Here is a 25430-nt window from a genome sequence, read left to right as displayed (position 1 = left end):
TTAATAGTTGGAGGAAAGGGGAAGAAAATAAGAAACGCTTATAGATATTTGATTTCAGATTTACCAAAAGGGAGTTATTTACAGAACCCGTGGAGAGGAACATCTAACGGAAACTGGAAATGCGTGTGCTAGATAGGATCAATTGGTATTCAGCTGCCATTTGTACCACCTTATGTTGTCCCCTCCCGGGCTGCAGAGGATGGAAAGAAATCAAAAAACGTCTATTTCTCAGACTCTTAAATTTTTGCTTGTGGATGCAAATTAGGTTTCACCAATTAGATGTACTAGCCAAAGATTTAGAAGGGAAAAGTGAGGCAAAGGCCATCTCCTGAGGTTTCTTAAAAGTTTTCTGTTACCATGCAAGGTACTGAAAGACCAGTATCCAGGTTCCAGCTTAAGCATCAGCGCTGATACAGCACTAGTAATGGCCAGAAATCCTGTGTCCATTGTTGGAGCAATTGTGGCAGCAAGACTTTTCCAACTCCTGGATCAGAGATAAGGTACTGTGTTTCTGAATTCCAGATCCAGCTGTGGTCCTCCAGCTACCTGATTGCAGCAGATGTTGCAGCATCCCTAGAAGGTCAGTTTGGAATACCCTGGCATCATTCTACAAGACTCAGCCTAAAGATCATTCCTTCAGCCCTTCCAATAATCATCTAAGCATCTAATTCCCTTTATGAAATCCTTTTCTGTTTAAAACGGCCAGAATGGTTTCTTCCCTTTAAGTAGTCCAGCCTGATTCAATGTTTCAATCTTAAGAAAAAAGTCTTGACAAGAAATACATATTTGAGAACTGTTGGTATTAAGTGGTATATATAAGAATGAATATATATATATGGGGGGGGGCGTGTGCGTGCTAGCCCCCATAGATCAAGAACCATCAACCCCACGCACACCGTACTAACTGATAACAGCTTAGGAATAGAGGAGGAGCCCCCAAAAAGTAGGCTGGAAAGGACAGGTCAGAAAAAGAAAAGGACTAGGGACCTACTGGTACCCGTGAAATGTTTGCTGGGATGAACTAAGCACAAAACACAGGAAAAGCTGGAAGAAATGATAAACTAAGAGACCTCAGTACTATCCAAGCTTTATCATATCTACACAGTTCTGAAAAAAATCACTTAAAATTCTGTTTCTATTTTTCACCAGTTTTCACGCAGCAAATAATATTTCCACCAATATACTTTATAGGGCTTTGTGATTTTAAGATAACATAGAAAATATAAGACAGAATACTGTTATATAAACAATATATTAAGATATGTAAATTGTTAAATAAATGCAATAAATTTAAAGAGGAAAAGGTGGAATGACAAAATGAAGAAATTTCTCAGACAGAAGATAATGTTCAGTTATAAAGAAAGTAAAAGTAGCTAATAAACATGAAAAAAATTCAGCCCACTAGTATGAAAGAAAAGGTATTATTTTCACTAATCAAACCACTAACATTCTGCTATCATTCTTCCCTCCCTGCTTTGTTCTTTTGAAAAATAAGGAAATGATCCAACAGGCACTTCCAATATACCTTTGTTGGGAGTGTATTTGATTTGGGTTCAACCTTTCAGAAAAGCGACTTTGTAATACACACCGTAAATATTTCTAAGTTCAAATTCCTTATAACAGTTATAAAAATCCTAACAATTTATACAAAGAAAAAACTGCAATTCAGGCAAAATGTTGTGCAAAGATACTAATGGCAGTGTCTTTACAATTATAATAAAATCCTTCAAGTAAGTTAAATGCTTAACAGAATAGTCAAATTACTGTACATTTAGCCAAAGATACTATGAAGCTATTAAAAGTGTGTTGTGTACCAAAATACTTTCTAAAATGAAGAAATACTCAAAATATTAATAAATCAGAGCTCAAAGCCTAAGTATATGATAAAGTTTAAACTAGAAGAAAATTCGACTAAATATGTCACAAGTACTTTTTTCTGGTATTTGAGATTATTTTTGTTTTCTTTATAAAATTTTTTACAATTTGCTTTATAAGCAGAAAAGAATTTTTTAAATCTTACTTTTAAAAAAGGTTTTAAAAAATTTAAAAATTCTAAAATGTTTCAGAGAAAAGCTGAATGAGTAATACAACAAATACCATGTGCTCACCAACAAGACTCAAATTTGTGAACACTCTGCTTATTAAAATGAGCATGTGAATGCAAATTTATAACAGAAATAAGTTTCTCGTTTACTTATTTCTCTGGAGCTCAGATTTCTTAAAAATCTATTACCCTATCACTGTTTTCTACTCTACTTCTATGATTATTATACAACAAATATTTAAAAACTCAAACTCAGTTCAAGGAAAAAAGTTTACAATCTTATGAACTATTTCCAGAAAGCTTACTTGGCTTTATGAGAAAATCTGTTTTCTGAAGACTTCAGCCTGAGAAAGCACATAAATGATCACTTTTGCTATTCACATAATTAAAAGAAAAAGAATGAAAATTTAATTTGAAAATTCCATATCTTCAAGCTTTTAAAATGACATTAGTATCTCAGAAAATGAAAAAAATGTTCTTGCCCTATCCATCCAAAGTAATGAATCTACAATGACTGAGTTAAAATGTATTGTACCTTTCTGTTTCTAATATATCCGCTATATATTGCCTCTTTATTTTTCTCCTTCTTCTCAAAATCTTCTTTAGAAAGTACAAGTTCATGAACATCCTGGGAATCTGCAGGTTTGCTTATCATCTGTTAAATATTAAAAAGAGTACTTTATAAATTCCCACAATTTAAACTGGATAACACATTTAGAAAGTCAACCTCAAAATATTTTGATCAACTTTCACTTTTAAGAAATATTTTTACTTACTCTGGCTGATTGTCCAACAAAGAAAACAGCCTGCTTGCCCCCAACACCAAAATAGGAAATATCACTATTTAAACTGCGTGGCACTGGTAGTGGTCGAACATATCCTGAATGATCACTAAAATAAAACATTACATTAATGCAATGATGTTAAACAAACTACTCAGGTGCTAAAGGAAATTGTTATAGCAGTTTTATTAAGTGTTAATAAAATGATTCCCTGAGCCAGATAACACCCCTATTCAAATGTAAAAAATCAGAGCCAAAAGCCAAAACATCATCTAGTCCAATGGCTCTCAAAGTTTATTACCCAGACCAGCTGCATCAGCAACACCTGGAAATGCTAAGAAATGCAAATTCTTGGGCCCACCCTGATAAATCAGAAAATCTCAAATATCTGTATAACTCTACAATCTTCCCTTCAAAATTGTTTACTCCTTCAAAACTCATTAAAATATTGCCTCAATACTAATGGGAATTACAGCAAAGAGAGTCTTATTTCCATGTATCATGACAAACGAAGAGCTCTGATTGAACCTCCTACTGCACCATAACAACACTCTGGAGAGTAGGCATCCCTGGTCTCTCAAAATATAGGCAAGATCGCTAGGGACACCATTTCCCAATATCAGAAATAAACAGAACTGGGGATGAGGCTGGAACCACTATTACACCAAATGAAAAGGTTAGAGAGCAGATGCGGCATAGCTGGAAAGATTTAGAGAACACAAAGACACATTCAAAAACACTTACCCATAAGAAACAAAGAAAAAAAGGAATGAAAAATATCAAAGTGGGACTAAAAACATGAACAACTGAAGGACAGTATCTCACACAAGTTTAAATGTACTTGGAGAAAGAGAGGAGAGACTAGATAAAAGCTGCAAATATTCTCAAACCACTAAAAGGCATAGATCCACCGATTCAGACCAAAAGAGCCCAAACAGGATACATAAAAAGAAATCTGCATCACAGTGAACACTAAAAACAAAACAGAAGAACTAATAAACAGACTGAGAGAGAAATGGCTTTGCAGGCTTTGACAGCAACAGTATAAGACAGTGGAATATTATCTCCAAAGGGCCAAGAGAAAAGGTCAATGTAGAACTGTGAACTAGGGCTAAATGAAGAATTTACAGACAATATCCAAGGAAATTTACCATTAAGAGATTTGCTCTAAAGAAATGTTCCTACAAGCACAATCTGACATACAAGGTTATCATAATATGGTAAGTACAAAGGTAATTTTTAAAATATGTATTAAAAAAATTTTAATGTGTTGTTAGAAAAAATGGTGAATATAATTTGTGGGATTTCTGAAGTCAGACTTGAAATACTAGACAACAAAAGTATAACTTTGGGAAGGAAGTGATCAGAGATAAAGTGTTCCAAATTTTTTAATATGGGCGAAGGGAGGTGTTTTTTTAAATTTTGAAGTCTGACGTTAATATGCATTTTTTAATTTCAAAGACAACCAGGAAAACAAACAGATAAATTCTAAAATATTAAAAGAGAAAAAAAGGTAGAACAACATTTTCAAAAGCAACAACAAAAAGATGCAATGAATTTAAAAACAAAGAGAAAACAACACAGAGAAATAATGGGATAAATAAAAATATTTTAATTGGTATAAAAAGTTCTCACCCATATATCAATAATCAAAATAAAGACAACAATGACCAGGTAAAACACGGTAATACCAGACCTACAAAACAAAGCACACAAAAAATAGCCCCCTGACAACATACAACTGCCATACACAAACTCACCTCCACACAACAAAGACACAAACATGCCCCCATGCAAAAAAGCATGCATATACACAAACACCCCACACAATACACAAACCACACAACATGCATGCACACTTACAGTGCTCCCCCAACACAAACACACAATGTATACAACACCAACTATAAAAAGAACATCTTAAAAGAGTCAGAGAAAACAGACACCATACATTCTGAGAAACAAAGATAAGAATGACAATGGATTTTTCATTGTAAACTGTGCAAGTCAGTAGAAATGGAGTAGCATTTTTAATGTACTGAAATGTTTAACAAAGTCAACCTAAAATTCTATACTCAACAAAAATATGTTTAAAGGGGGAAGGAGGGTAAGGAATAGATCCAAATTTTATCAGACATACAAAAGCTGAAAAAATTCACTGAGAGCAAACATGAATTATAAAAACTGTTAAAAGACCTTTAGGAATGAAAATGATACTATAGATTTAAACAAAGGAATGAAGACCACCAGAAATGGTAAATATGTGGGTAAACATAAACTGACTCAGGGACTCAAACTAATACTTGTATATGAATGTTCATAGCAGCATTATTCACAATATACAAAAAAACGTAGAAACAAGACAACCGTCCATTAACCTATGAATGGAAAAATGTAGTATAGCTGCATAATTCAGCCATAAAAAGGGGTGAAGTTCTGATACAATCTACAACATGGATGAACCCTGAAAACATTACTCTAAGTGAAATAAACCAGAAACAAAATGACAAATATTGTATGATTCCTCTTAAATGAAGTACCTAGTACCTAGAATAGGCAAATGCATTGAAACAGAAAGTAGAACTGTGGTTACCAGCAGCTGGAGGTGTGGAGAATACAGAGTTATCTTTTAATGGTTACAAAGTTTCAGTTTGGGAAAGACAAAAATCTTTGAAAATACATAATGGTAATGGTTGTAAAACACTGTGAATATAATTAATGCTACCAAATTATACACTTTAATTTAATGTTATACTTTTTTTTTCACCACATTTTTAAGAAAACAACTGTTAAAAAGAGAAACTCATAGAAACAGACAGTAGAAAAATGGTTGACAGGGACTGGGGAGTGTGGGCAATAGGTAGAGGTTGGTAAAAGGGTACAAACTTTCATCAATAAGATGAATAAGGTCTGAGGAGCTAATGTATAACATCGTTAAGTACAGTCAATAACACTACTGTGTAACTGAAATCTGCTAAGAGAGTAGAACTGTGATAAATTAAAGATGTATACTATGAACCGTAGTTGCCAGTAAAACAAGAGAACAGAGTAGCAGCTAATAAGTCAATGAAGGAAACAGTGGAAGCACACATACACACACACACACACTCAATTTGAAATAAGGCAGAAAAAAGGGAAAAATAAACAAGTAACAAAGATAGTAACCAAGCATACTGATAATCACATTAAATGTAATTGGTCTAAACATCCCAATTAAAAGGCAGAGATCGCCAATTTTAATACATAACCAAATGCCGCCTAAAAGAAACACTCTTTAACGAGACAGTAGGTTACAAGGTTGGAAAACGAGTTACCATTTCAATACTAATGAAAACAAAGCTGGAGGAGATATATTAATATCAGACCAAGTTAATAAAAGAATATTACCTGGGAATAAAGAACAATGAAACAAATATGCACGTAAATAAAATAGACTACCTTTCTCTGCTTGAGTTTTTAAAATTACGTTAGATTGTTGAAATAAAAATAACACGGTCTGATATGGTTCTCAATATATGTAGAGGTAACACTTAAAACTAAATTATAAATGGGAGAGAGTTAAAATACCTAAATAATTTGGTAAGATTTCTGTAATTCACTTTAATTGGTAAAATGTCCACACTAAGAGACTGTAATACAGTATTCCCTGGAGCAGCCATTAAAAAATAAATAAATAAATAAAAGATATACTCGAAAACCACTATAAAGAACACAGTATAGTAAAATATGTTCAAGTAAACCACAAGAAGGCCAGAAAAGACAAATGCAAAACAAAGGGAACAAACAGAAAAGTTAAAACAGGACATATTTGAGTCCTAATGTACCAATAACTAAAAATATGTAAATGTAATAGTACAAATACACTAAATAAAACTGACAGAGTGAATTAAAAACTGACCAAACCAGGGAATTCACTGGCGGTCCAGTGTTTAAGAATCCACCTTCCAATGCAGGGGACGTGGGTTCAATCCCTAGTCTGGGAACTAGGATCCCACGCACCGCAGGGCAACTAAGCCTGCAAGCCACAACTACAGAGTTCACAAGCTCTGAAGCCTGCATGCCACAGCTAGAGAGAAACCTGTGCACAACTACTGAGCCTGCGTGCCACAACGAAGATCCCGCGTGCCACAACTAAGACCTGACACAGCCAAATAAATAAATAAATAAATAAATATTCTAAAAAGACTATAGTCAAAAAAATTTTTTAATAAATTAAAAAGTTAAAAAAAAATGACCTAACCATATGCTGTCTACAAGAAACTCATTTAAAATATAATGATATAGGTATTTTAAAAGAAAATGGCTAAGAAAAGATATACCATACAAACATAAACAAAAAGAAAGCTGGAGTGGCTACAGTATCAAATAAAATACACTTCAGAGCAAGAAATTATCAGGGACAGAAGCATTATGGGAACTTCCCTGGTGGCGCAGTGGTTAAGAATCCGCCTGCCAATTCAGGGCACATGGGTTTGAGCCCTGCTCTGGGAAGATCCCACGTGCTGCGGAGCAACTAAGCCTGTGAGCCACAACTACTGACCCTGCGTGCTGCAACTACTGAAGCCCACGCACCTAGAGCCTGTGTTCCGCAACAAGAGAAGCCACCGCAATGAGAAGCCCACACACTGCAATGAGAAGCCCACACACCACAATGAAGGGTGGCCCCCGCTCACCACAACTAGAGAAAGCCCGTGCACAGCAACAAAGACCCAACACAGACAAAAATAAATTAATTAAATTTTTTTAAAAAAGGCATTATGATGAAAGGGTCAGTTCACTGAAAAGTCCTAACAATCTCAATTATGCATACAAAAAGTAACACAAGTTAAAAATACACAGAGCAAAAATTCAGAGAACTGAAAAGATCAGCAAACCTGCAAATAAGTGGAGCCCTTCAATACTCCTCTCTTCATTACTGCTACACAGAAAATCAGCAAGGATAAGAAAGAACTGAAAAATATTATTAACAGATGGAATCTAATTGAGATTTACAGAACACTCCTCCCAGCAACAGCAAAATACACATTCTTTTCAAGGACACAGAAAATTCACCAAAATATAGATCATTTCCTAGGTCATAAAACAAATCTTAACAAATTTAAAAGAACTGAAACCATATAGAGTATGTTCTCTGAGTATAATAAAGTCAAACTAGAAATCAACATAAAGACAAGAAAATCTATTGGGAACATTTGGAAATTGAACAACACATTCCAAAAAAGATCCATGGATCAAAAAGCAAGTTGCAAGGGAAATAAAAGTTACACTGAACTGAATGAAAGTGAAATTACAGCATATTAATGACTTGTGGGATACAGCAAAAGTAGTCCTGAGAAGAAAATTTATAACACAAAATATTCATCTTAGAAAAGAAGTAAAAAAAAAAATCTGTAAGATTCCACATCAAGATACTACAAAAAGAGCAAATAAACCCAAAGTAAGAAGGGCATAAATAATAAAGAGCAGAAATCAAAGAATTTGAAAACAGGAAAACAGAAAATTTATCAAAGCAAGCACTGGTTCTTTACAAACACTACCAACAACTATATGCCAATAAAATTGAAAATTTAATGAAATGGACTAATTCCTACTAAAATATAACTTACCAAAGCTAAATCAGTAAGAAATAGAAAGCCTAAATATTCTTATAACTCTATGAAGAAATCAAAGCAATAGTTAAAAACTCCTCCTGCAAAAAACATACCACACCCAAATGGTTTCCCAAGTGAGTTTTATCAAACTTTCATAAGTGGTTAAAGTATAAATTAATACGATCACTTTGGAAAATAATTCGCCATTACCTTGTAAGTTGGAACATTCTTTTTTTTTTTTTTTTTGCTGTATGCGGGCCTCTCACTGCTGTGGCCTCTCCCGTTGCGGAGCACAGACTCCGGACGCGCAGGCCCAGCGGCCATGGCTCACGGGCCCAGCCGCTCCGCGGCATGTGGGATCTTCCCAGACCGGGGCACGAACCCGTGTCCCCTGCATCGGCAGGCGGACTCTCAACCACTGCGCCACCAGGGAAGCCCCGGAACATTCATTTTTATATCCTACAAATTCCCTCCTAGGCATATACCTAAAACTTATGTAGATTTGGACCAGGAAACATATATAACAGAATACTACACACACACACCATATATAAGATAGTACTGCTAACAATTGCTAAAACTTGGGGGAGAAAACCAAATGCCCACTGACTAGAGACTGGATAAATACAGTGGGATTCCTTTTTGGTATATACTAAAGATAACATGGTTACGAAAATGAATGTTCTACAGACCCACACAAATATGCAATCTTAGTAACCTAATATTAAATGAAAATGCAAGTCCCTTGTAGATCAACATATAGTATGATTACATTTTTTCATATTATCAAAAACAAGCAAAATTAGATATATATACATTTAAAAAAAGGAAATAGCTAACACATATATATGGAATCTAAAAAAAAAAAAAGGGTTCTGAAGAACCTAGGGGCAGGACAGGAATAAAGACACAGACGTAGAGAATGGACTTGAGGACACAGGGAGGGGGAAGGGTAAGCTGGGTCGAAATGAGAGAGTGGCATGGACATATATACACTACCAAATGTAAAATAGCTAGCTAGTGGGAAGCAGCTGCATAGAACAGGGAGATCAGCTCGATGCTCTGTGACCACCTAGAGGGGTGGGATAGGGAGGGTGGGAGGGAGACACAAGAGGGAGGGGATATGGGGATATATGTATACGTACAGCGATTCACTTTGTTATACAGCAGAAACTAACACAAAATGTAAAGCAATTATACTCTAATAAAGATGTTTAAAAGAAAAAAAGTAAACAGAAAAACAATTCAAGATACTTGTTAACTTTGGTGTCGAGGATGAGGAGGACACAGATGTAAGTTACAGTATATTCTACTTACTGGATTGGGTGGCAAATTCTGGTTATTCAGCTTATTAAACTTTTCAATAAATAAACTTTAAAAGGGCATGTCCTGCACTGATACATTGTCATAAACCAAGAATTAAATTCTATGAACAAAATGTCTATTAAGAAAAATAAAGAGTAAATAGGTTCTAAGACTTTAATTACTATGACAATACTTCTAGGAAATATGCTGAAAATACCCTCCTCTAAATATTCTCCTTAAAACACATATGGGGAAGTATAATAAAAGTTTGGGAGGGCAGAACTCAGAGATAAAACAATATATACATACTTAATCTGATTCAAAACTAAGGAATTCTGTTCACTGATTAGGACTGGACACACTTAATGACCAGGCAGTAAGTTTCCTTTTTCAACCTTTTTCCTAGGTTTCCTTTTCCATTCATGAAAGCCTAAACTAAGCAAAAACCCTAATACAGCAAGTAAGGCTGAAAATACTAATTTCCAGTAGGTTTTAGACTTGTGTAAATGAGTCCAGATAATTCCTATATCCACACTCACGGGCTATATAGATCTCCCTTCATGAAGATAAATATAGTCTAAGATCTTAAGAAACAATTTTGCATCACAGAGGGAGTCCTCTGGAGAATTTAGAAAGTCGCCTCCCTCAAAATAAATTTCTATCACAGTCTAAAAAAGTTTCAGAAACTATCTCATTCTTATTCTTCATACAATATAAGAGGACACTATATCTTTGTGAAACAACAGTATTTATTAGAAAAGAGAAGCAAAATCTGCATGAAAATGTATGATAAAAGGTGTAAAAGGTAAGAAAAAGGAATAGGAGAGATGATCAAATTAGTAAAAAGAAACAATGTAAGTGATTGCCAGGAAATATGGTAGAGACTATGTATATATATTTAGATCTCACTATCTCCAATCTATCACATGGAAAAAAAATCAGCCACAATGAAGAAAGTGACAAATGGCCATAGGTAACTAACTGAGCTTCTGGAATACATGTGTCTCATCTCGATACAGATGTGTCTCATCTGTGAGACACAATGGAAATAACCAAATTAAAGTAGGATGCCTAAATCTACATTCTCTAAATTCAAGTAAGTACAAATATCTACTTGAAAGTTCATCTTAATTGCAGAAAAATACTAAAGACAATTGAGCTTTTTCTTTAGGAAAATTAGGGAAAATCCTGTTGGGAGTCCATTTCTACAACCTAAAAGTGGCATGGGAAATGGGCCCTGTGGCATGCTATTTTTATTTTCCCAAAAACGACTGACTGAGTTGAGAGCTTTTTAATTGCTGAGCAAGTTTAAAGTGCAGAAAGTAGCACTGATCCAACACGCATCTGAATTATGGCCACCCAGCTGGCCTAACTGAAGTCACCCTTCTTTCTTCCACAAAATAATTAAATGAACAGAGTATTACAACAAGGTTCTAGGTATCTAATTTAACTTATGATTGTAACAGTGCCTCAGTCATGAGCAAATTTCCTGGGTCCAGGTAATGTTCTTTGTCTTAGGGGTTTGGATTAGACCAGTGTATGCACTTGTCAAAAATCAGTTAATTAAGTGATCACTTCCAGAATGGCAAAGTAAGAACCTATGAAAATCCACTCATTGATAAACACAAAAACGCCACCCGAAAAAATTGTGAAAATCAACTTTTTCAGAACTGCAAAAATTAACTAAGTCTTGCAACAATCCAAGGAGTGTTTATTTAAGACACATTGATGAGTTTTGGTAAAAACTGCAAGCTGTTACTTTTTAACACACCCTCTCCCATTCCCCTCTCACCAGCTCCACAGAAGCCTTGAAAACCAACAGCCCTGCAATCATGTTGAAAACTAACAGTTTAGGAGTCACTGGAATGTGTCTGGAGTTCCCCAAAAGCTCCTTCCGCTTCGAATTGCCATTATTGGATCTGACAGTTCCATAGAAACTTCCACTTGCAGGGTTTGTCTTTATCTGACCTAACTCAGAACTTGCTCACTGTGAAAAGCATTTTCCTTGGGTCATTTGTCAAAAACAATCAGTGGCAGATGTTTACCATCAAAGCTGACTAAGGCAATGAAAACAGTTGGGAGAAAACAAGAATCTCGGCAAAAACTTAGAAGAAAAGGCTGGGGAATAAGAGGTCCATAGTGGTTTTGTTTTTTTTTTTTCGGTGGTACGCGGGCCTCTTACTGTTGTGGCCTCTCCCACTGCAGAGCATAGTCTTCGGATGCACAGGCTCAGCAGTCATGGCTCATGGCCCCAGTCGCTCCACGGCATGTGGGATCTTCCCGGACCGGGGCACGAATCCGTGTCCCCTGCATTGGCAGGTGGGCTCTCAACCACTGCGTCACCAGGGAAGACCCATAGTGGTTTTTATTTTATTTTATTTTATTTTTTTTATTTTTTGCGGTACGCGGGCCTCTCACTGTTGTGGCCTCTCCCGTTGCAGAGCACAGGCTCCGGACGCGCAGGCTCAGCGGCCATGGCTCACGGGCCCAGCCGCTCCATGGCATGTGGGATCTTCCTGGTCCTGGGCATGAACCCGTGTTCCCTGCATCGGCAGGCGGACTCTCAACCACTGTGCCACCAGGGAAGCCCCCCATAGTGGTTTTTAAAAGCTCCAACACAGTCATGAGTATCAAGGTCACACTCATGTGCAGGATTGTATACATACTCAAGAAAGAACTGAGAAGGCTCTAATCTCTTATTTCTGGTTGACTTTGAGATTTGGTGCAACCAAGAGTTAAAGGCTAAGGCAGAGCTGTAAACTTCCTGCTGGAACAATAAAAACAGCCCAGTATGCACACAGAACCCCTTGGCAAAAGCTGTAAGACTTAGTGGTTCCAGACATTCAAGGAAACGTCTGATCAGTTGACCACCAAATTAACTGAGCAGAGACTTAAGGGGCAACACAAGATAAAGAATACAGGTTTTACAGAATTAGTTTAGGGAAGTCACTACACAAACCACAAAAAGACAAAAGCAACAGTAAGCCCTGGGGAGAAAGATAAATCTGATTTCCAGATTTGCCACACTATATAATTTAAAATGTCCTATTCTAGGCACTTCCCTGGTGGTCCAGTGGTTAAGATTCTGCACTCCCAATGCAAGGGGCACGGGTTTGATCCCACATGCCAGGCGTAGACAAAAAATAAATAAATAAAATAAAATGTCCTGTTCTAAACAAAAAAACTATGTGCCACACCAAGAAATACTAAAGTCTGGCCTACACACAGGGAAAATAGCACTCAGTGGAAACTGTCCCAGAGAAAGCCCAGGGATTAATTAGACTTACCAGACAAAGATTTAAGTCAGCTTTTTTATAACAAATGCTGGAGAGGGTGTGGAGGAAAGGGAACCCTCCTATACTGTTGGTGGGAAAGTGAGTTGGTGCAGCCACTATGGAAAACAGTATGGAGGTTCCTCAAAAAACTAAAACTAGAGTTGCCATATGATCCAGCCATCCCACTCCTGGGCATATATCTGGATAAAAATATAATTCAAAAAGATACATGCAACCCTATGTTCACAGCAGCGCTACTCACAATAGCCAAGATGTGGAAACAACCTAAATGTCCATCAACAGATGAAGAGACGAAGAAGATGTATACACACACACACACACACACGCGCACGCGCAACGGACTACTAGTCAGCCATAAAAAGGAATGAAATAATGCCATTTGCAGAAACATGGATGGAACTAGAGATTATCATACTAATTGAAGTCAGAAAGAGACAATTACCATATGATATCACTTATATGTGGAATCTAAAATATGACACAAATGAACTCATCAACAAAACAGAAACAGACTCACAGACATAGAGAACAGACTTGTGATTGTCAAGGGTGGGGGTGGGAGAGGGATGGAGTGAGAGTTTGGGGTTAGCAGGTGCAAACTAGTACATATAGGACAGATAAACAACAAGGTCCTACATTATAGCACAGGGAGCTATATTCAATATTCTGTGATAAACCATAATGGAAAATAATTTTTTAAAAAAGGAATGTTATATATATGTATAACTGAATCACTTTACTATGCAGAAGAAATTAACACATTATAAATCAATATTTCAATTAAAATTTTTTAAAAATAAATCAGCTATTTTAAATACATGCAGTGAACTAATAGAAATGATGTCTAATGAAGTAAAGAAAAGTATGAGAACAGTATTTTACCAAACAGAGAATATCAGGAGAAACAGAAACTACAAAGAACCAAACAAATTCTGGAATTGAAAAAAAACAACTGAAATGAAAAATTCAGTTAGGTGGCTCATGAGCAGATATGAATTGGCAGAAGAAATAACCAGTGAACTTTAAGGCAGGTTGATTGAGATTATTCAGTCTGAGAAACAAACCGAAGAAAAAAACCCCATCAATGGAGGGGATAAGATGAGTCACAGAAGGACAGGAGAGGAAGACTCTTTGAATAATGGCCAAAAACTTCCCAAATTTGATGAAAACATTAATCTAGACATCCAAGAACCTCAACAAACACCAAATAGTATGAACTCAAAAACCAGATGTGCCACAAACCATTAAAAGCCAGAGAAAAAAGAGAATCTTGAAAGCAGAAAGAGAGAAGTGACTAGTCACATACAAGGGATACTCAAGATTAACAGGTGATTCCTCATCAGAAACTATGGAGTCAGAAGACAGTAGACTAATGTATTCAAAGTGCTGATAGAAAAAGACTGTCAACCAAGAATTCTTCATTCAGCACAAGTAGCTTTCAAAAGGGGGCATGGGTTCAATCCCTGGTCAGGGAACTAAGATCCCATATGCCGTGTGGCGTGGCCAAAAAACAAACAAACAAAAACAAAATAATAGGGGCTTCCCTGGTGGCGCAGTGGTTGAGAGTCCGCCTGCCGATGCAGGGGACATGGGTTCGTGCCCAGGTCTGGGAAGATCCCACATGCCGCGGAGCGGCTGGGCCCGTGAGCCATGGCCACTGAGCCTGCGCGTCCGGAGCCTGTGCTCCGCGACAGGAGAGGCCACAACACTGAGAGGCCCGCGTACCGGAAAAAAAAAAAAAAAAAAAGATGTATAACGCACTAACTGTAAAACTGTGTTGACAGGGTTATAATGTATAATGATGTCCTTTATATGAAAATAATAATACAAAGGAGTGGGAGGGGAATGGAGCTATATAGGAGCAAAGTTTGTGTGCATTATTGACGTTAACTTGGTGTTAATCCAAAGTGGACTGTTATATATTAAAATGTTAATTGTAATCCCTAAAAAAACAACTGAAGAAGTAGATTAACAACTATTCAAAGTATATTAGTGACTGCAACGAGAGACAAGATTGACTACAAGTGGTTACAGGGTTTCTTCTAGTGATGAAAATGTTCTGGAACTACTGGTGATGGCTGCACAACTTTGTGAGACTATATGAATTATATTACCATAAAAAAAATTTAATGAAGATATACTTAAGACAGATGTGAGCATTTCAATGTAAATTTTACCTCAAAAAAACCCCCTGAATTCTACATAAAGATACCAATACTTAAAGCAGCAGGAGAAAGTTTACTGGTATCTGTAATTTATTTTGAACTGAATCAAAAAATAAGATGACCTGAAGGTTAGTCGGATAAAAAGATACGTGGTAACGCAACCGTCAGTGGTAGAAACTTAGTATGAGTATCTTGGGTATTGACTGTAGAATGTTAACTTTTCTGTATATTTGAAAATATTCATAAAATTTTGAGGAAAAGAATAGTGTTCAGTAAACATTCAGATCCACCTTGTGGACTGTTCTACAACTAGCCTGAACTCTACAAAAAAAAATGACAATTTCATGAAAGACAGAAATGTGGGGAATTATAGAATAAAGGAAAAAAGAAAGACATGACAAAGGGGAAAAATCTGAATATGGACATTAGATATTTTGAATCACTGAGAAATGTCTTGGGTATAAAGGTTTTATGGCTATTTACAAGAACATCGCTGTGAAGGAAATAGATGCTACAGTATTAAGCAGTGAAATATAAAGTTTGCAACTTACCTTCAAATGATTTAGGGAGAGAAAGTGTGTGTGCTGTGTGTGCATGCATGTGCACACCCACACATACATAAACAGATGGACAGAAGATAACAAATGTGGCAAAATGTTAACATAAATCTAGGTGAAGGATATATGAGTGCTAATACTGCTCTTTCAACTTATTTGCTGGCTTTTTATTTGAAGTTCTTTCAACTTATTTGTTGGTTTATTTGAAATTTTCAAAATAAAAAAGTGGAGGGAAAGGTAGTACCAAGGTGGGTGAGAGTTAGAAAGAATATTGCCAAATTAGAACTCTCACCTCATCTCCCTCTACCCTCCCCTTCATATGCACTTAACCACACTGGTCTCCTTTCCGTCTCTCCAACGAAACAAGCTGATCACAGTTTCAGGGTCTTTGTATTTGCTGATGTTCCTTCTACTTGGAATACTCTTCGCCCAGATTTTCGCTTGGGTGTTTTTTCCTAATCATTCAAGCTTCAACTCAAATGTAACCTCAAAGAGGCTGCCCTCTTTTCTAGTCACCTTACCTAAAAGAGATGGCCATCAGGCTCTAACATATTACTCAATATTTTCTTAACAATCAGTAACTGAAGTGCTTATACATTTTTTGGTTTACTTTTGGCTTTTCCTCTACTACAACATAAGCTACAGTCAAGATAGTCAGCTTTTTTGTATTTGTAGGCTGTCCTTCCTTTTCTTCCACAGCCTGTCTCCTATGATACCCATCCTTATATCCAATAAAAAACTAAATTGGAAGCAGTAAAACAACTGATAATTTTTTCTATAGGAGTAGAAGCTAGAGGAGTGAGGGGGGTACAACTGATGCTAACAGAAACTGGAGTGGGTTAAGGGACTGATACTGGACTCAAAGACAGTATGAGTACATAAGAGCTATAACAACTGACTGTTTACTGATACAACACCTATAAAAAGCTAGGACCAGAACATGCAACAGGTAGATTTCTACCAAAAATTAAAATTTCCCTAACATTTGAATTAAGTTTAAAAGTCTGTGTTGTGCTAAAATCTAGAGAAATCTTAATAAACTGTAGGCTCTACTTCTTTCTACTCTTCCACTTGACTTAACTAACATTTTTCTGACCTTTTTGCCCCAATCTACCATCTGTTCTCCTTTCATTTCTACCTAATATTTCTATCTTATGCTAAATTCTATCTTTAGACTATGAAAGATGTGATCTTTGCCTTATGACTATTTTATAAATCCTTGAAGTGGCATGTATTCAAGAAAACAGTGAAAAAGAATAATTGCAGAAAAATCTGAAGCCACGAATGAGAAGTAGTAACTAAAATGATAGCTTGTATTTATTGACTGCTTATCATTTACCAGGCTCTAAGGATTTTACATGTACTAACTCACTTGGTTTTCTCAAAACCTTATGAGGTATTATCCCCATTTTACAGACATGTAAACTGAGATAAAGAGAAGTAAACTACCTTGACCAGTGTCATACAACTAGTAAGGCCAGAATTCAAATGAGACCAAATGATTCCACAGCCCTTGTTCTTCACTTATTGCTGCCTCTCACCATGGCACTGTAAGTCTTTACAATTTTGATGAAAATTCTGAGTGCTGAAATTTCAGAAGTGAGAAGGCAAACATGTTAACTATATTAATTTTACACATTATTGAGATTGGTCCTTAAATTTGGGTGACTTTCCTTGACACAGCAGAGAGAAAAAGAGGACATGAATAAATACTAACTACTTAATAAGAACGCCAACTGATTCTTCCCAAATGCGTTTACCGAAGAACACAACATAGCTGCCATAACTATTGTATTTAGAGCCATGAGGTTGGATGGAATCACCAAGTGAGGAATTACGAGAAGATAAGGGACCAAGGACTAAGTCCTGAGGCACTGAAACATTAAGAAGATAGGGAGACTTCCCTGGTGGAGCGGTGGTTAAGAATCCGCCTGCCAATGCAGGGGACATGGGTTAGAGCCCTGGTCCAGGAAGATCCCACATGCCACGGAGCAACTAAGCCTGTGTGCCACAACTACTGAGCCTGCACTCTAGAGCCCGCAAGCCACAACTACTGAGTCCATGTGCCACAACTACTGAGCCCGCGTGCCACAACTACTGAAGCCCATGAGCCTAGAGCCCATGCTCCACAACAAAGCCAAGCCACCACAATGAGAAACCCGCACACCTCAACAAAGAGTAGCTCCCGCTCGCCGCAACTAGAGAAAGCCTGCATGCAGCAACGAAGACCCAATGCAGTCAAAAATAAATGAATAAAAACAAAAAAACAAAAAAACTCCTATATACCTCAGGAAATGCAAACAGAATCATTCAATGGAAGGGCACAATATGATTTATGCAGTTTTGACTATTTCTAAGTATTGGTCATAAAAACTTTATTATAAAAATCTAAATAAATATGCTGATAACATCAAAACCGCCAATGTATCATGTATAACTAAAGAAATATGAGTTCTTATCCTCATTAAAATACCCAGCTGCCCATAAAAAAAGTGAGTAAGGTTTTCTAACCTTTCAAAGTCACCTTGCCTTGTAAATTTTGACAACCTATACACGGCCCAGTTGTTAAGCTGTTTAGAGGTCATTCCTCTTCCATTATCTATCACTGCAACGGCAGGTTTTCCTTGTGTTTCATCAAAATGCTATGAAATAAAATAAGTTCAAAAAGATAGGAAAAGTCAAATCAATATTAAAAACAAGAAGAGTTAATATAAAAAAAGTGATTCATTGGGCTCACTCATACATTGCTGGAGGAAGTATATATTAATACAACTTTCTGAAAGGCACTTCAGCGGTATGAATCAAAGGCCTTAGAATTCTTCATGTCCTTTAACTCAGAAATTCCATTTCTCAGAATTTAGCTTGAGAAACTAATCAGAGATATGTACAAAAATCTATAAGGATACTCATCACACCAGCACTGCTTACAATGGCAAAAATATAGGAAAAAAATCTAAAAGTTCAACAACAGTAGACTGATTACATAATTTATATTATAGCCAATAAACCAAACTGCAGCAGTGGTATATTATATTGCAGAATATTCACGATATGGCAGTGTTTACAATGTACTATTAAGGGAAAATAAAAGATCACAAATAACAAAATGTACACTATGATCACACATACATGTATACATATATGCATAGAAAAAGGGCATGTGAAAAAATTTTAATGACTGAAGAGACATCAGATAATTATTTCTACTTTTAGTTTATCTTTATTTCCTAATTTTTCTCCAATGAACCTGTAGTACTTCTATGAAACGACAAGTTAAATTGCTTTAGAGTATTATTTCCTTACCAATTTGATCTGTATTCTTCTAACACCAGTGTTACGAGACGTGGCAGACAACGAATTATCAATTAATTCTGCAAGAGCAAATGCTGGAAGAGAATGAGAAAACGTTATTGCTTAAGTTTTCCCTCCTAAATACTTCATATAAAAGTTCAAAGTAGAAGAAACTCTGAAGTACCTTAAGCCATCACTTTTATTTTCCAAAGAGCTAGAATTAAAGTATTATCCTGATCCTAATGACACAAACATAATAAAGGCATCACCAATCACCACCAGCATAAAAAAGCAGTAACCAACCAGTACTTGCATGGCACTACACATCATGAGTCAGCCAGCCATGATTCCTGGCTTCAAGGAGTTTATAATCTAAAGACAGACATACACACATAAGAGACAAACAGAAGACCATAACCATAAAATCAAATAGTAGTCTGTGGTACGTAATTACATCATGCACAAGTCAAACGTAAGCACATTCTGAGATACAAGGACAACTATAAAGCAACTATAAAAGTGTCTATCGAGAGCTAATTTAAATACAGATATCTCACAACAGCAACATGTGAAATGGCACAATGTATCTGCTTAACTGACACAAAACTGCTCTTAATTTCCTACTACAGGACCAGCCTGACCTTCAGTTTATCACTGGCTTGGCATTGTTCCTAACATTCTCCTTTCTCCAGGGTCAGTACCCAAACTATTCCTCACTTTTATTCCCTTAATTAAAAGGGGGAACATACTAAATTAATGTCTCTTCCCCTGAAGCTTAACCCAACTTAAGCGTAATTAACCCACAGAGTAGCACTCCAGCAAGCACTTCCACACTCTCAACACTCAGGGGATGTCTATATTTATAAGCTAGTTAGAAAGAAGTTACCACAAATCAGATATGTATAAAGACCTGGCGAAGGGTATTAACTAGGAAATGGAGAAGTAGGGACACTGTAGGAAATGCGAGGAAAAAGAGTTAAGAGAAATCTCAAAGAAAGAAATGAGTAGAATTTAGTATATGATTAGATATAAAGGGAGAAAGAAAAAGAAATCCAAGGTGGTTTTGAGTACTTGCTCTAGAAGACTGAACAAATGGTCATATTTTCCATAAAATTTGGAAGGAGAAAAATTTAGAAGGGAGGAAAGAAAAATTCAGCTTTAGATGCAATGCCCTATCACTATATCAAGCTCAGTGAGTAGAGGTGCTCCACAGAGCTGGAACAGACTATGCTTAATAGAGAGTAAAGACAGCCAGAGATAAATGCTTCATTGACACAGAATAGTTTAGGCTTGGGTAAGTTCATTTCAAGTATAAAGAAATCAACATGACTTAAAAGAATTATCCACCATACAGTCAACAATAACCAGAAGTAGCATCAAAGGCACAGGAAACAGGCAGGGAAAGACCCAGGAATTTAATGTGAAGTCACAGAAATCAAAGCAGGAGTTTAAACAGTGATATTCTCTGCCTATTCATATAATGACAGTAGGAATGAAAACTCATATAACCAATCGGAAGGTAATTAATCTATATCAAGTCTTAAAAATGAATGTATCTACTGACTCCCTGATTATACATTTAAAAACTTATCCCCAGAGAAAGAATTAAAGATTCATTCAATATGCAGATATTTAAACCCTTTCACCTAGATTCACATGTTGTTAACATTTTGCCACATGGCTCCTATGCATTTTTTAATTTAATTTTTATTTTATATTAAAGTATAGTTTATTTATAATGGTGTGTTTCAGGTGTACAGCAAAGTGATTCAGTTATACATATATATAAATATATATATTCTTTTTTTACATTCTCTTCCATTACAGGTTATTATAAGATATTGAGTATAGTTCCCTGTGCTATATAGTACGTCCTTGTTGGTTATCTATTTTATATATAGTAGGGTATGTATTTTAATCCCAAACTTCTAATTTACCCCCCACCAAATGCATTTTTATTTTTTTTCGGTACGCGGGCCTCTCACTGTTGTGGCCTCTCCCGTTGCAGAGCACAGGATCTGGATGCGCAGGCTCAGCAGCCACGGCTCACAGGCCCAGCCACTCCGCAGCATGTGGGATCCTCCCGGACCAGGGCACAAACCCGTGTCCCCTGTATCGGCAGGTGGACTCTCAACCACTGCGCCACCAGGGAAGCCCCCGCAAATGCATTTTTGACTTAGAATATTTCCAACTTACATGGGTTTACTGGTATAGAGGCATAGAGGAAACATAGTTTGCAATTTTAAATAGGATGAACAAGATAAGTTTTGTTGAGAAGGTAACAGATAAACAAGACTTGAATGAGGTGAGGGACTGAGACACGGGCTATCCAGGCAGAGGGCCCTAAGCTGAGAATAAAGCTGGCAGTGAAGAGGAATGAACAACAAGAAGAGTTGTGGAAACAAAGTCAGAAAGATACAAAGCACAGCTTCTAAGACCATGCATGTAATTGTAAAGACTTCGGCATTTACCCTTAGTGAAACAATCTGACTTCTCAAACCTTACGTGTCCAGGCATGAAAAGAGAGAGACGAGGCCACTATATAATCTCGGTAATCTATGATGGTGCCTCAGACCTAGTGTTACCAACAGAAGTAAAGAGAAATGCTCATTTTAAGATAAACACTGAAGACAGTGCCAAAAGGATTTTCTGAAAGATTGAATGAGACAAAGAATCAATTGGATTTTGGGCTTAAGCAACTAAAAAGAACCAAAATTAATTTGGATGGAAAACTATGTGTAGTATATTCCCATCTTAGATATCCTAGTAGAGATGCCACATGGGTAAGTGGATAGACAAAATTGGGATTCAGGAGGTAAGTCTGGCATTATTTTCAGTATTTAACTAAAAATGACCATTTCTCACTACCTCCATTTGGGAGTCACTTCCATAACTATGGTACTTAGAGCCATGAGATTGGATGGAATCACCAATTGAGGAATTAGGAGAAGATAAGGGACCAAGGACTAAGCCCTCAAGCACTGACACATTAAGAAGATGGGGGGACTTCCCTGGTGGCGCAGTGGTTAAGAATCCGCCTGCCAATGCAGGGGACACACTTCCCTTGTCTGGGAAGATCCCACATGCCGCGGAGCAACTAAGCCCGTGCGCCACAACTACTGAGCCTGTGCTCTAGAGCCCGCAAGCCACAACTGCTGAAGCCTGCATGCCTAGAGCCCGTGCTCCACAACGAAGAGTAGCCCCTGATCACCGCAACTAGAGAAAGCCCACGCGCAGCAACGAAGACCCAACACAGCCAAAAATAATAAATAAAATATTTATTAAAAATAAATAATTAGTCACAAGAACATTCAGTCATTTGTAACAATTTAAAAAAAGACTGAAATAACCTGAATGTCTAATAACAACAGTACACTGTTCAAATAAATTACGTTACCTAAATACTGCGTAACCCCTAAAACAAATATATATTGACATGCATATTAAAGATGTTCATTACATTTTAAATAAAAAGGTAGGTTAAAAAAGTATGCATTGGGAATTCCCTGGTGGTCCAGTGGTTAGGACTCTGTGCTTTCACTGCTGAGGGCCCGAGTTCAATCCATGGTCAGGGAACTAACTAAGATCTCACAAGCCATGCAGCGCGGCCAAAAAAAAAAAAAAAAAACCATGCATCACACAAAACCATTAAAAAAGAAAAAAAATAAAACAATATGAAGAGGTCTGAAATGATAAACACCGAAGTGTTGGTGGTAGTTACATCTGGATGGTGGAGATAGGGATGTTCTTTATGCTCTTTTTGCTTATCTGTGTTTTCTAATTTTCTACCAACTCTAATGCATATACAATGAAAAAAAATTTTAAAAAGAAAGTTTATAGGGAGTTCCCTGGTGGCCTAGTGGCTAGGATTCCTGGCTTTCACTGTCAAAGCCCAGGTTCAATTCCTGGTTCCTGGCTGGGGAACTGAGATCCCACAAACCACAGCAGAGCCAAAAAAAAAGAAAAAGAAAGTTTATAATGAACATCTAAATAGTATTAAACACTTTGGCAGGGTCCAGACAGAAAAGATTCTCTAAATCAACTAGCAAACAATCCAAAGGTAGGATAAAAACTGGCAAGTAGTAAAGGTGGAAGGAAATGATAAAAGAAATCATACAGAACACAAACCACTCACTTGTGCTGTTCAGCTATAAAAAATGTGCAAGGTAAAACAAATATTTTCTCAACTGGGAGAGGTGTATAGGAGGCCAGGAAGAATAAATCAGGAAAGGAGAGTGTACAGGAGATAGATGTGTAAGTACAAGACCTCTTATGAGTCGAAAAGGAATGAATTCTCATTCTACATTAGTTTTAAAGGAGAGGTATCTTTATTCTGAAGTAAGATGACTTAGGTAGAAAAAGAAATACACTGCGATGAAGAGACGAAGTAAGGACACTCACAAAAACTGATCATAGTCTGTGAATAAAGTAGAATGAGAGATCTTTTTTAAAGTGAAGGACTAAGACGTGTGATCAAGGGATAAAGGTGAGTGATAGTTTATCAAAATTAGTATAAATGGAATACTTACGTAAAGGATTTTGTCCTTCACTTGCATAATATTCATACATGCCACTTTTAACCAATGTGTCATAGTGAGGTAGGAAGTCAATTCGTTCTTTTGTAGCTGTTAGTAGTAACTGACTGACTGACTGTAGCAGGTACAGAGTGACTCCATCTTTAACAGTTTCATCTGTAATCAAGAGGCAACATCTTAAGTGCTAAGCTAGCATCCGAAACACAATGAATTTATAATTTTAAATATACAAACTGTATCTATGAAATGACTTTAAAAATTGTACAGGCAAATCCCCAAACAATGGATCCATCTATAAGTTCAGTTGTGTTGTGTTTTGTTAAGAATATCAATGGAATAGGTTCAAATACTTCCACTCATCTGAAACACTCAATTCTTAAGTTAAGCTGTCACAGAAAATCAGATGAGGAACTATATTAAAGTAGTATCAATATGAATGGAGAAGAATGATTAAATCCAAAAAGGAATCAGGCATGAAAAATTGGCAAGTCTTAGTACATAACTGGGTAAAAAAAGATAATGGAAGAATCCAAGTTGGTCAGAAGAATTAGCTTCTTAAGGGCCCAAGTAGAAGATCTGGGCTAGGTGTTGTGCTGAGCAAGGTCTCATCTTCTGTAGCCATAAATGATATCAACTCTTTTCCTATAACCTTACTAGAAAAATATGACCTCTGCACAAACTGGATGCATATAGCTAGTTTCCTCCCCCATCCCCAAAACATCACAGTTTTTTGATGCTTATCTATCTCACAAAATAGTCATTGCTCTATGATATACTAGAACATATTAAATATAAAAGCATAAACATAACGTTGCTTACCAAAATTATCACCAGTAATTTCTTTCCTACTTGTTGTTGTAATAACAAATTTTTCTTCAGGTGAAATGCCAAGTGTCTATCCAAAATAAGAGAATAAAATCAATTATTATACAAAGGAAATAAATGCACTATTCAAGTTTACAAAAATATGAAAATATTGATAAGGATATTATAACCTTCTAACAGTGCTACATTTATTTGAGAAATATGTCAATGTTTTAAATTTTGCCTTTGCATGATTAACCACAAATCTATCTACAAATTACCTAGATTTTTCTGCTATTATATGTCACCTAGGAACACAAGTGATTAATTGAACATTTTGAAAGGGTTTAACATCAGCAGGGCTCTCCTAGACAAAAAACATATAATTTTATGTCAATATATAAGTAAAGTTATTTGGAGCAAAGTATTAACATAACACTTATGTTCATATATATTAAATACTTAAATATGCAAAAACAAAAGTACTAGAAGAAAATAGAGGTTAATATTTTATAACACTGAGGTAAGTATAGCCACACTATGCAGGGTATCTGCAATAAAGAATCTTTATATCTATTATAACCCCTTCCAAAAGTATAAGTTTAAAAAATTAAGGCAACATAAATTATGGGGGGAAACTACAACAGGAAACAAAGTGTTAGCACCCTTACTTCTGTTTCAAGTAATGATGAACTAGTTAATCTAGACCAACCTTACACAGAAGATTACTAAAAAAAGCTAGACTAATGATATTCAAGTCTTCAATACTGATACTAAAAACCCTATTGGTCACTACTGAAACTAACTGAGGCACTAACTCCTTACTCTGAACACTGACAAATTAAAGGGAAAGAACAAAGCATTTATCCTGTTTTCTTGTACCAATTAGATTTCAGGGTAACCATGTATCTCTAAATGATGAGGCGAAGTTGTTCTTTTGCCTCATCAATTAGAGAGGCAAAGAATTCCTGCTAATAAATACAGGAGGAATGGCAATCAGAATAGCACCATCAATGAATGAACCTTAAATTAAAACTTGTTTATGGAGGAATCCTGCTGA

General features: G+C 36.3%; 1 protein-coding gene across 1 annotated transcript in view; it reads right to left on the bottom strand.

Moving 5' to 3' along the window:
* SMCHD1 (structural maintenance of chromosomes flexible hinge domain containing 1) overlaps positions 1–25430 on the bottom strand; it is a 128442-nt gene that overhangs the window by 93682 nt on the left and 9330 nt on the right. The window contains exons 2-7 of the mRNA XM_007456555.1: positions 24386–24461; positions 23561–23722; positions 19044–19126; positions 18252–18382; positions 2821–2935; positions 2580–2699 (exon numbers count right to left, since the gene is read on the bottom strand). Of these exons, the coding sequence (XP_007456617.1) occupies positions 2580–2699; positions 2821–2935; positions 18252–18382; positions 19044–19126; positions 23561–23722; positions 24386–24461 (687 nt within the window). The remainder of the gene's footprint in view (positions 1–2579; positions 2700–2820; positions 2936–18251; positions 18383–19043; positions 19127–23560; positions 23723–24385; positions 24462–25430) is intronic.

Source organism: Lipotes vexillifer, unplaced genomic scaffold (assembly GCF_000442215.2).
Source record: "Lipotes vexillifer unplaced genomic scaffold, Lipotes_vexillifer_v1.1 scaffold429, whole genome shotgun sequence".
Taxonomy (NCBI): Eukaryota; Metazoa; Chordata; class Mammalia; order Artiodactyla; family Lipotidae; genus Lipotes; species Lipotes vexillifer.
Note: the sequence above shows the minus strand (reverse complement) of the source record. Positions and strands in the feature narration are given on the sequence as shown.